This window comes from Aquarana catesbeiana, linkage group LG01 (genome assembly GCF_042186555.1).
Source record: "Aquarana catesbeiana isolate 2022-GZ linkage group LG01, ASM4218655v1, whole genome shotgun sequence".
Taxonomy (NCBI): Eukaryota; Metazoa; Chordata; class Amphibia; order Anura; family Ranidae; genus Aquarana; species Aquarana catesbeiana.
In genome coordinates this window covers 443,459,869-443,472,779 of record NC_133324.1, presented here as the reverse complement: position 1 = coordinate 443,472,779, position 12,911 = coordinate 443,459,869, and the positions used below count along the sequence as shown (strand labels likewise).

Here is a 12,911-nt window from a genome sequence, read left to right as displayed (position 1 = left end):
CGGTTTAGGGGGCACGCGCGGCGCTCCCGCTGTGCTTGGACACAGCAGGAACCAATCAGCGGGTCCGGCGGCCGCTGTGACCCGCCAATCTTTCATAGGAGAGACGGATCAGCCGTCTGCCTGTGTAAACAAGGCAAACGGCGGATCTGTCAGGAAGGGAAAGAGAGATCTTGTGATTCAGCTAAGCTAAATCACGGATCTCTCTTTTCCTTCAGTGTGACACTGCCCCGCACAGTTAGTAACTACCTCTCTAGGGAACATTTAACCCTTTGATCACCCCTGGTGTTACCCTTCTTTTCATAGCACTGAACCCTGTATTGGTGTCACTGGACCCCAAAAAGTGTCACTCAGTGTCAGATTTGTCCGCCGCAATGTCTGCAATCCTGCAAAAAAAAAAAAAAAAAAATCGCAGATCGCCGCCATTACTAGTAAAAACTATTTTAAAAAATCCGTAAAACTATCCCCTTTTTTGTAGACTTACAACTTTTGGGCAAACAAATCAATATACGCTTATTGGGATTTTTTTTTTACAAAAAAATATGTAGCAGAATACATATTGGCCTAAATTTATAAAGAAATGTGAGTTTTATTTATTTATTTATTTTTTTGCAAATGTTTTATAGCAGAAAGTAAAAAATATTGTTTTTTTTTTTTTTATTTAAGATTGTCTGTCTTTTTTTGTTTATAGCAAATAAAAAAAAAAAAAAGTGAGCAGGTGGACTCCAATGGAGCGTGCCCCCTGTGTGGAAGGGATATAAAGCCATATCATGCATGCTAATTTGGCGTCAATGCATTCTGTTGGTCAGAATATTAATTTATTAAGCCATTAGAATGCATTAATAAGCCAATGGGCCTAAATGCATCTAGCGTTAATGCATGTTTGTTCAGGCGTGTTCGCACACCCCACGTACAGAGCCCGCCAGGAAGTCGCACAGCGCTAATCAAAGGCAGTGAGACATTGTCCCGATGCGCAGCTGCACATATCGGGAAATGTCTCACTGCCTGTGATTAGCACTGTGCAGTGCCGACTTCCTGGCGGGCTCTGCACGTGGAGTGTGCGAACACTCCGGAGCTGATCCTTACTGTTTATGTGCGTTTGGAAGTGTGTTCGGGCAGGAAAAACATCAAACGTACAAATTTTTTTTTTAAAAAGTGGCGTTTTTTACGTCTAATGTGGATGAGGCCTTACTAAGCTGTAAAAGCTACTCAGGGCAGTATCTGTTATCTCTGAAAGATTTTTACTAGAAGCATAACAAATGTGTTTGGTACTGTATCCCAAAAAACAAACAAACCTTCAACTTTGGTAAAAAATGATTGAATTAAAAGGAAAAGCCATTGGACTGTGTTCTGAGAATCCCATCTACAGAGCACCAAGTATGTTTAGAAGTTGTATCACTGTGGCTTCCTCTGGATGGTGATTCCCACAGTCACAACCTTATACATTGTAACCAGAGGGATAAAAAAAAAGCGAGCCTTGTTTACAGGTCCACCCAATGAGAGCTTTTCAGGCAGCCTTTCTGTTGCTGGGAAGGATTTGTCTGCTGTCACCTCCCATAAGCCGGAAGTAGTCAGTGCTAGTTTGAGTGGGACACAGATATGAAAGCTGTCTATCTATGCAGTGCTCTGGCCCCACCTTCTTTGTAGTCCCCACAGACAAGGCCAGCCGGCTGGAAGCAGCGAGTAGAAGAGAGCCAGTGAGGGAGTGCAGCTCTCAGACAGGCGAGGAGGAAGGCTGAGAAGAGAAGCAAAGCCGTGCTCTTTTTTTTTCCCCCCCTTGTCCTGTCTCCTCACCCTCCCTCTCCCCCTGGCTTCCCCAATACTAAGCTATGGCTGGCAGCACCATGCCAGCCTGTGACAGGAGGAGCAGATGGGACTCGTCTTCCCCATAGAAGAAGGCACAGGAGAGAATAACAAGGGAATTCACAGGGCTGCCTGCATGCACTGCAGTGTTCTGTCAATGTGAGAGCTGCAGCACCCTCAGCCTGCCTCTTCAAGCTGCTTCTTTTTTTTTTTTTTTTTTTTTCTCTTTCACTTTTTATTTCCTGCTTTTCCAGTATTTGCTGTGTGTGTGCATACATTGTTCCTGCCCTCCCCCACCCTCTTGTATCTTCCCCCCCCTATTCCTTGGGAAAGGAGATAATAGCAAGGGACAGAAGAGAAGGAAACTGATTGGAACCTGCGGGCAGGCGACCATCACTGCACAATGGGATGCTGTGGGAGCACACAGGTAAGAAACTCACTTCTACATCTACACGGCTAGCCCAGACTTCCTAGCACTCTTCTTTTATATGTTCTAATCTTACAGTCCTAGTGTGCCCTCACTTTGTACTGCGCCGCAGAAGGTGTCAGCGCTATAGAGGATATTTCTTGCCATTATGCAGAGTACTTATGAATTTAAGGAGTGCCCTTCTGTTCTACAAGCTTAACTGTGTAGTTTAGTCATTGCTCCGTTCACAATGGATAAACATCTTGTTTTTTTGGTGTGTTTGTGTGATTTTGTTTTTTTGTTTTTTTCTTTTTCTACCTTGAACTCAGCTAAAAATAACTTATTTTTAAATAAACATCCTTATCCTGGTGTGTTAAGTTTGTGAATTGAGCCTCTAGAACAGACTTTGCCACGGAGGAACCCTTGAATTAATTTTTCAGGTTTTGGGAACCCCTGCTGAAAATGATTATATCTACTGCACACGATACATTAGCCACACCACATTGATGGTCAGTTTTTACATGGTGGTCCCCCCCATAGTTTGGTGGACATTGGGAAGAGTGCTCCTCACACTGATAATCAGCGGGAGGAATGTTCAACCTGCAAACATGATCATCAGTGGTAGTGGTTACCAGACAGCTTAGGTATTCTCCAAATTCATCTTTAGCCGAACTCGCACTCCCCGATTATTTATTTATTTATATATATATATATATATATATATATATATATATATATATCTATCCCTCCTAGATTGTAAGCTCTAACGAGCAGGGCCCTCTGATTCCTCCTGTATTGAATTGAATTGTATTGTACTTGTACTGTCTGCCCTAATGTTGTAAAGCGCTGCGTAAACTGTCGGCGCTATATAAATCCTGTATAACAATATAAATATATATAATTATACAGTATCTCTCAAGAGGGAGTACACTCCTCCTCACGTTTTTGTTAATATTTTGTTATATCTTCATATGACAACACTGAAGAAATGACACTTTGCTACAATGTAAAGTAGTGAGTTTACATCTTGTATAACAGTGTAAATTTGCTGTCCCCTCAAAATAACTCAACACAGCCATTAATGTCTAAAGCACTGGCAACAAAAGTGAGTACACCCCTAAGTGAAAATGTCCAAATTGGGCCCAAAGTGTCAATATTTTGTGTGGCCACCATTATTTTCCAGCACTGCCTTAACCCTCTTGGGCATGGAGTTCACCAGAGCTTCACAGGTTGCCACTGGAGTCCTCTTCCACTCCTCCATGACGACATCACAGAGCTGGTGGATGTTAGATACCTTGCGCTTCTCCACCTTCTGTTTGAGGATGCTCATTAGGGTTTAGGTCTGGATACATGCTTGGCCAGTCCATGACCTTTACCCTCAGCTTCTTTAGCAAGGCAGTGGTCGTCTTGGAGGTGTGTTTGAGGTTGTTATCATGTTGGAATACTGCCCTGCTGCCCAGTCTCTGAAGGGAGGGGATCATGCTCTGCTTCAGTATATCACAGTACATGTTGGCATTCATGGTTCCTTCAATGAACTGTAGCTCCCCAGTGCCGGCAGCACTCATGCAGCCCCAGACCATGACACTCCCACCACCATGCTTGATTGTAGGTAAGAGCCACTTGTCTTTGTACTTCTCACCTGGTAGCCGCCACACATGCTTGACACCATCTGAACCAAATAAGTTTATCTTGATCTCAACAGACCACAGGATATGGTTCCATTAATCCATGTCCTTAGTCTGCTTGTCTTCAGCAAACTATTTGCGGGCTTTCTTGTGCATCATCTTTAGACGAGGCTTCCTTCTGGGACGACAGCCATGCAGACCAATTTGATGCAGTGTGCTGCATATGGTCTGAGCACTGACAGGCCGACCCCCCCACCCCTTCAACCTCTGCAGCAATGCTGGCAGCACTCCTACATCTATTTCCCAAAGACAATCTCTGGATATGACACTGTGCACGTGCACTCAACTTCTTTGGTCGACCATGGCGAGGCCTGCTCTGAATGGAACCTGTCCTGTTAAACCGCTGTATGGTCTTGGCCACTGTGCTGCAGCTCAGTTTCAGGGTCTTGGCAATCTTATTATAGCCTAGGCCATCTTTATGTAGTGCAAAAATTATTTTTTTCAGATCCTCAGAGTTCTTTGCCATGTTGAACTTCCAGTGACCAGTATGAGAGAGTGAGAGTGATAACACCAAATTTAACACACCTGCTCCCCATTCACACCTGAGACCTTGTAACACTAACGATTATATGACAGTGGGGAGGGAAAATTGCTAATTGAACCATTTTCACTTTGGGGTGCACTCACTTTTGATGTAAGTGCAGATCACAGGAGACATCTACACATGTAATCAGGGCACTGATCATCAGTCCCCTGATTACAATAGCACCACCAGTGCCACAAATCAGTGCCAGCAATCAGTGCCCATAAGTGTGGCATATTAGTGCCTCATCAGTGCCACCTAATCAGTGCCCATAGGTGGCACCTCATCAATGCCCACCAGTTCAGCCTATCAGTGCCGCCTCATCAGCGCACATAGTGAAGGAGAAAATTTACTTTAATTACAACATTTACTGACCGAAACTAAGTAAAACATTTTTTTTAATTTGTTGATCTCCCTTTTATTTTTTACAAAAAAAAAACCAGCAGTGATTAAATACCACCAACAGAAAGTTCTATTTAAGTGAAGAAAATTATAAAAAGTTCATTTGGGTACAGTGTAGCATGACTGTGCAATTGTCATTCAAAGTCTGACAGCACTGAAAGCTGAAAAATGGTCTGGGCAGGAAGGGAGTGCCCTGTAGGCAAGTGGTTAAAGTGGATCTTCACCTACGGAATAAACTTCCCTCCAATCCACTCCTCCTCTACTTGTATAGAGTGTTGTGTTTTTTTTTGTTTTTTTTTTTAATGAAAAATGTGCTGCCACTTACCTAGGTGAAACACATGCACAGTGCTTGCTGTTTCTTCTGGGATATGCACATCACATAGCCCAGGAGGCATAACCCTACAGTCCCAACAGAGGCGGGAGGGGGTGGCTAGAGCTGCGTCATCGGGAGTCATGCTGGCTAAACCTGGAAGAGCCAGCAGGCCTCTCGATGACATCACAAATAACATGGTGGCACAGGACCAAATGGTGGCAAAAGACAAGAGGATCTCAGCATGACAACACTGGATTATCTGGGTGGGTGAGAATCTGAAATATGCACAACACACCACCCAATAAGCAGGGATAAAAAAAAAAAGGGGGGGGGGGCGGGCAAAAGATCTACTTTAAGAGGACCTCACCAACCCCCCCAACCTGGTCTATTTTTTTTTTTTTTTTCTTTCTCCTCAAAACACATAGTTGCACGTCCAGAACATTTAACATTGTCCTGCTGTAATCCATTGCTGCATTCTTATGTAACGCATTCTGGGATTTGTGATGTGACTGTCCGAAGTCAGTCCCACCTAGACAAAACAGAAGCGCGGGTGGCGCACCACAAGAAGGGGGTGAAGGTCCACTTTAAAGTTGAACTCCATGCCTACATTGAGCCAGCTTGTGTCAATTTAAGTATCCATATTTGATATGCAGAGGGCCACTGGGGATGCTGTAAATCACTGTAATGGTCCACGCTACATACAGTTAGTGATCTCCCTGGGTTCTGTTTCCTTCCCAACACACTGGACACAGGGTCAGTGAATCAATGTACGTTTGCAAAAAAAAAGTTTCCTGGAGTTTAGCGTTAATGAAAAGGGGCAACTGAATAGTTCATAATACATTACATTTTCTATAGTAAGATAGGTGGATATACAGTGGGGACGGAAAATATTCAGACCCCCTTAAATTTTTCTCTTTGTTATATAGCAGCCATTTGCTAAAATCAATTCATTTTTTTTCCCTCATTAATGTACACACAGCACCCCATATTGACAGAAGAACACAGAATTGTTGACCTGTTTGCAGATTTATTAAAAAATAAAAACTGAAATATCACATGGTCCTAAGTATGCAGACCCTTTGCTGTGACACTCATATATTTAACTCAGGTACTGTCCATTTCTTCTGATCATCCTTGAGATGGTTCTACACCTTCATTTGAGTCCAGCTGTGTTTGATTATACTGATTGGACTTGATTAGAAAAGCCACACACCTGTCTATATAAGACCTTACAGCTCACAGTGCATGTCAAAGCAAATGAGAATCATGAGGTCAAAGGAACTGCCTGAAGAGCTCAGAGACAGAATTAAGGCAAGGCACAGATCTGGCCAAGGTTCCAAAAAAATTTCTGCTGCACTTAAGGTTCCTAAGAGCACAGTGGCCTCCATAATCCTTAAATGGAAGATGTTTGGGATGATCAGAACCCTTCCTAGAGCTGGCCGTTCGGCCAAACTGAGCTATCGGGGGAGAAGAGCCCTGGTGAGAAAGGTAAAGAAGAACCCAAAGATCACTGTGGCTGAGCTCCAGAGATGCAGTCGGGAGATGGGAGAAGGTTGTAGAAAGTCAACCATCACTGCAGCCCTCCACCAGTCGGGGCTTTATGGCAGAGTTTTTCTTTTTTAATAAATCTGCAAAAATGTCAACAATTCTGTTTTTTTCTGTCAATATGGGGTGCTGTGTGTACATTAATGAGGAAAAAAATGAACTGATTTTAGCAAATAGCTGCAATATAACAAAGAGTGAAAAATTTAAGGGGGTCTGAATACTTTCAGTCCCCACTGTATGTGTGTGTTTTGTACAGGCAGACACAGGATTTGGCATGTAATAGAATTGACTTTTCAGATACTGATCAGTACTTGTAGGCCTATTTCTTTCCTTGGTATATGTGAGGAAGATGCTACAGTATTATTGTTAAAATTGCATTGTTATGATATACAGTAGTACTGTATATAGTTGTGGCAAGCAAATGGTGTTCCATAGCTTTTAGGGTGCTTTAATTATTAGTACTGACATTCACTTTATTTACACTGAAAACTGTAAATTCCGACTCCCAGAGCATCTGGTGTCTCAGGAAAATGTCAAACGAATGCCTAGTACACACGATGAGAAAATCGGATGAAAAATACTGCTTTTGGAGCGATCGTTTAATAATATCATTAGTACACCGCTTTTTCGAGAGCCGAACACAACAGTTCATGCAAAAGTATCCGAAGGGACAAACGCGAAAATGTTTCTCGTACGATAACAGAACTAATGATTTTTGTGTAATTAGTATAGTATTTGTACGAAAAAAATTTGTGTGACCACGCATGCTTGGAAATGAAAGAATACATTACAATACATCACTTCCGAAGTTGTGTTCTGTCATATGAGAATTTTTGTAACATTAGTAACGTATTGGTTTTCCATATGAGACTAGCATGCAAAAAAAAAAAACAGACGATCATTTGTCCAATATTCTTATTGTGTGCTAGGCATAACACTTAAAGCATCTTGAAACGGATAAGGCAAGTTTGGTGTGTAAAGCTGGCCATAGACAGTAGATGGCGGCCAGATGTGTAGCCAAGATTTTACCACCCTCGGGCATATTTGCCAAATGGTGCTTCCCTAATGCGTTTTAGCCATTCAGCCCGCAAGAGACTGAGAGAAAATCAATTGATTTCCCCCATCCACACAGAAAGTGTAGATGGAGGCGTAATCACTGTATTCAGACAGGAGCAGCACCTACAGCTGGCTGAATACAATTCTGCTTCAAAACAGTGGTAAGATGCAGTCAGTGTTTGGCTGAGAATTTCCATCCTGGCTCAGTCATTATCTGAGTTTTGAGCTGCCTACACAGCTTCAACATGAACATTTGCGCTGGGTGACTGTTCGTGTTTAGGTCTACAGCGAGGGTAAGGTCACCAGGTGATCAGGGGAAAGCAATAGTGATCTGACAGCAATGTCTAATCTGTGTGAAGGTTATTCCCCAGATAAACCCCAATGAATGGTATCTGCAGTTTTCCCATTGACATTCGATTATCATTCATTGTAACTAAAAATAACCAGATTGGGAAACTTTCATCTTATGTCTCTAGGCACAATAATTTACTTTATTGGTCAGTTCAGTTTGTTAACATTCTATGTTTCTTGACTGCTAATGGCTAAAATAATGGCTCTGTGTAATGATTGCATACTATTGTTGTCTGTGTTTGTTAAAAAAAATCAAGGTTTGTAAGATTCTTGTGATTAAAATGGTCTATAGGTGACTTATAATTGATGCCAAACTGTGCTGCCTTGCACACTACAATAATACATTTTGAATGAAAATAATCGTAAGCACTATGACCAGAAACTTGAAGATTGGTGATAAATTTGGGTAGATTTTAAGCTGGCCGTATGGAGAAAAAATGGCTGGTTATTTGCAAAAGATCCGACTGACAAAAACCTTCATGTTTCACACGTTTATCATAGTCTGCACACTGAATAAACAGTGGCAGGTCTTGCCTCTGCAAGACAATGGCAATCACTGTGAGAACTTGTCCAGGTTATTGCTAAAATAGTGTTATTCATTTTAGTTTGGCATGGGGTTAAGTACTGCATTTCAATTTAAAATACATTTATGCACAATTACTTCTAAACATTGCTTTCTAGAATGAGTGCAGTCAGAAAGGACAGGAAAGATTGCCATTTTCACTAACATCTGTTGACTTGGATATCGAACACTGCCAATAAACGTGAGATTTTTGCTTAAATTGATGTTTCCAGTCAGTGGACCGTCATCGATTGGTAGATTTCATTTATAAGTATTAGATCGACCGGTCCTACCTTTGGACTCTAGGTACTGTCATAAGATCTTAAAGTGTTACCAAATCCACAAAAGTAAAATCATTGTGTATATGCAGTAAAGCATGCTTGTGGAACCTAAAGCCTAGTACATACAAGTGTTGTTTTTCTTTTTTTTTTTTTTTTTTTTCCGTACAACCCAGTGGATTGAACAAAAAAGCTGTTGGCTCCGATCAGAAACACTGTACTAACCTTCTGACATTAGTACAGTGATCTCCCCTTCTGAGCTGTTGTATTCTGAGAGGGGGAGCCCCCCCCCACCAGAACACTCCGATCAGCGCTCTTTGCCATTGGCTGAGAGCGCTGATTGTGGGTCGGTTGGCTGCTGGTTCTCCACCATGCACATCCGAGAGAGACCAACATACACACAGGTCGAATCTCAGGTGTTTTATTTATTTAATTACATTTTTTAACATTTTGCCCGTGTGTACCCGGCTTAAAGTGATTGTAAAGTCTCGTGTATGGTGCGTTTTTTTTTTTTTTTTTTTCAAAATAACAAACCTGTTATACTTACCTGCTCTGTGCAGTGGTTTTGCACAGGGCAGACCAGATCCTTCTCTTCTTGGGTCCGTCTTCGCTGCTCCTGGCCCCTCCCTCCTGTTGAGTGCCCCCCACAGCAAGCAGCTTGCTATCGGGGCACTCAACGCGAGCTGAAGCTCCATGTATCCAGACACGGAGCTGCGGTTTGGCCTTGCCCCCTTTCTTTCCTGATTGGCTCTCGCTGCTGTCAAACTCAGTTAGCCAATGGCGCCACTGTTGTCGCCTCCAATCAGGAGGAAGAGTCCTGGATGGCTGAGGAACTCGTGAACATCGCTGGATAGAGATGGACTCAGGTTAGTATTAGGGAGGGCTGCTGCACACAGAAGGCGTTTTATCTTAATGCATAGAATGCATTAAGATGAAAAAAACTTCTGCCTTTACAGCCACTTTTAAGAGATTAACCCTCCGCATTGTGAAAAAAGGCTGTTCGATTCTGTCCCATCTGATCCTCCCCTTCTTCCACTGTCCCCAATGTATCTCCTAATAGTACAGAGCTTTTGGAGTCACTCTGCACATGCTCATTTTGGTGTGTATTGCTAGAGAATTTTTTTTTTTCCTTGGGAGAGTGCATGTGATCAGCACACGGCCAATCGGCACTGTCTAGACAGAGTGTCAGGGGTTATGCAGCCTCCTAGGACAGTCAGAGGAGAATGAAAGCTCCTCCTACAAGCTTTAACCAGACACTGATGGAAGTCATAAGACTGCTATATACTGCTGATGAGAAAAGGTCCTTATCAGTTTATATTTACTAAAATAATTGCATTTCCATGTTCTGTGTACTGTGGGAGACCAGATATAGTAAATGCAGGGACCTGGATTTAGTAAGACTTTAAATAAGATGTCTTCTTTACTATTAGATTCTTCTGTACCCCTAGGCATGCAGCACCTTGTCCTTTCTTACTAGGTAGGGCATAAGCTGAGCTAGCAGTTGACAGCATGCATCCCCTTCCCCTACCCTGTTCAACCAGCTAACAAGGAGACAAATACCAGATGAGCCTTGATTGACTGCGCTTGTTGCCGGACCCATTGAGGACACTGCAGCACTAGTTCGGTGTGCAGGCATGGTTGGCAGAACAATAGGCAGCATAAGTGGGCAGTACCATATGCCTGCCTGATGTCACCAGTTCCCTGCGGTGTTATGGTGCTAGGCCACAAACTGGAGGGTTCTTACCACTGAGGGAGAGCAGAATCCAGGTGATGGAGTTTTTAAGGAGGCATCAGAACAATTCTGGGAGCAGAGCAGTGACATGAGTTGGAGGAGGAGACACTAAAAAAAGGGATGCAAATGCCATGCTGACAGAATGACAGTACCCCTTTTGGGGTACAGTGCTCGAGGCTGCCATTGATCATGATCTTATATTCATCTAGTTGACAGGTGTAGTGATGCAGCTATCACTATTTCTGCCAGCTCACAAACAAGGGGTGGAGCAATAGTAATGCCCAGAAATCAGCACATCACATATCCCAGTATGCTTCAGGACAGTCTCCCTCCAGATGGCAAAATAGGGGGCAGGCTGTAAGTGATCAGTAAATCATAGCTGACACCTGAATCCAAGATGCCCACGCATAAATGAAAACAACAGCAAGGATTTCAGGTTCCAGGAAGACAGTGCTAGACTCTTTTGGACTACGTAACTTGTAGCTGCCAAATTTTTTACTTTTTGGGTAGCCTGATGAAGGGCTTCTTTAAGGGGCTATGTTAAACCCATATACAGAGTAAAGCCTTCTACACACGGTACGATTGTTGGACAACCGAGCGTCTGATTTTTGTCAAAAGGGCGTGTGCCAGGATCTTGTCTTGCATACTAACATTACACAAATTGTTGTGCCAAAACACGAACGTGGTGACGTACTACAAGGTATTTCAGCTCTTGAGCGCCACCCTTTGGGCCCCTTCTGCTAATTTCATGTTTGGTGAGCATTGATTCGGAGCATGCGTGTTTGTACTTTCAACTTTTGTGTGACGGATTTGTGTACTGACCATACGAAAATCTGACGTGGAGCTGTCGTTTGACAAAAAATTAGTACCCTGTCATCCATTGGAAAACAATTTTTGAAAGGAGTGTACTAACAGTTAGAACTTCGGACAACAGTCTGTCACATGACAATCCCCTTCTGATTTTTGTACCGTGTGTACGAGGCTTAACAGTCTTATCCTTTTTCCTCTCTAAGAAATTATTCATCAAGTCAGTTTCTAATGTTTTGAAAAGTTCGTCCAGTTGAACAACACTTGGGATCCATGTATACTTTATATATAAGCCTTAATTTATCAAGCTTTAAATATCACTTAAGGCACCTTAAATTACATGACGTAACTTGTCTAAAGTGCAAAAGTGCACCTATCCTTTGTAAAAAAAACAAATGAATACACGTTTTTGCAGGTAAAAAAATGTGCATTTATTTTTTTACTTGGAGCCTGCAAAGCATTGCACCCACAATCAGCCGCAAAGGTTGTTGGTGCTTGTAGTTTTCACATTCAGTCAGACTGCAACTAGGCAGATTTTACAGAAATGCAGAGAGGGAAATATACATTTAGGTTACTAATAAATTATAAATTGCAAAATGTAAGTAGGCCTTTAGGATGGTCATCTTGGCATATGCTATACTCTGTTGTTATAGAGGAGCTCATGCAATCATTTTTCATTTTCATATGTTCAGTACTGTGTAGTAAGGTATACAGAAAATCAGGACATTAGAGGAGATGTATTCCTAAGTATATTTGTGTACTATGTGATTGACACCTAGGAGTATTGCTAGATGACCCAATTCTATAGTCATTTTTAGTGTATACACAGTTTGATTTTTTTTTTTTTTTTTTTTTTTTTCAATGTCATTTTTTTACAGCTTGTACAAACTTGTCTTCATAGATGACACTAGGAAATTATCAGATTTATTTGAAGTGCCTCTGCCTGTAAGGTCACCCTTCTGAAATCCAGGTCACATAGGACTTAGTGTGAGCCTGCTGAGCCTTTCTGTTCAGAACCATCAGATTGAGTAGACTGACAGTTACTCTCTGGAGCTTATTTTTCAGTAGGAAGTTTCCTGCCTCTGTTATATTTGTTCTAGCCGTATACTGTACCTCTTGGTTATTCCAGTCTCTCAGGTATTGAAAGCGTTCCTGGCATCTTCTGTTTTCAGTCATGGTTGTGGTCGAAGTACTGTACGGGCTAAAGCATTCACTACTAGTTGCTGCTTGTCATAAAGACTGATGGCATGTTTGTGTGAAAAAAACACCATTTTAGCAATGAATCCTTATTTTTTGGCTGTTTTAGAACTCTTGTGTGTGTGGGGTTTTTTTTATTTTTTTTTATTTTCCTTTTTAGGCCATTGTTTTTTCAGGTATGGGTGACCATATTATCTTGTCCAGTAACAGTGATCAAAGTATAAAGACAGACATGTTGACCAGAATGCAGCTGA

The 12,911-nt window shown here is 42.1% G+C and overlaps 1 protein-coding gene across 1 annotated transcript in view; it reads left to right on the top strand.

Annotated features, from left to right (window-relative positions):
• Positions 1 to 1,481: 1,481 nt before the first annotated feature.
• The window catches only part of SLC44A1 (solute carrier family 44 member 1), a 266,830-nt gene continuing 255,400 nt past the window's right edge, over positions 1,482 to 12,911 (top strand). The window contains exon 1 of the mRNA XM_073636222.1: positions 1,482 to 2,227. Within this exon, the coding sequence (XP_073492323.1) occupies positions 2,204 to 2,227 (24 nt within the window). The 5' untranslated portion in view covers positions 1,482 to 2,203. The remainder of the gene's footprint in view (positions 2,228 to 12,911) is intronic.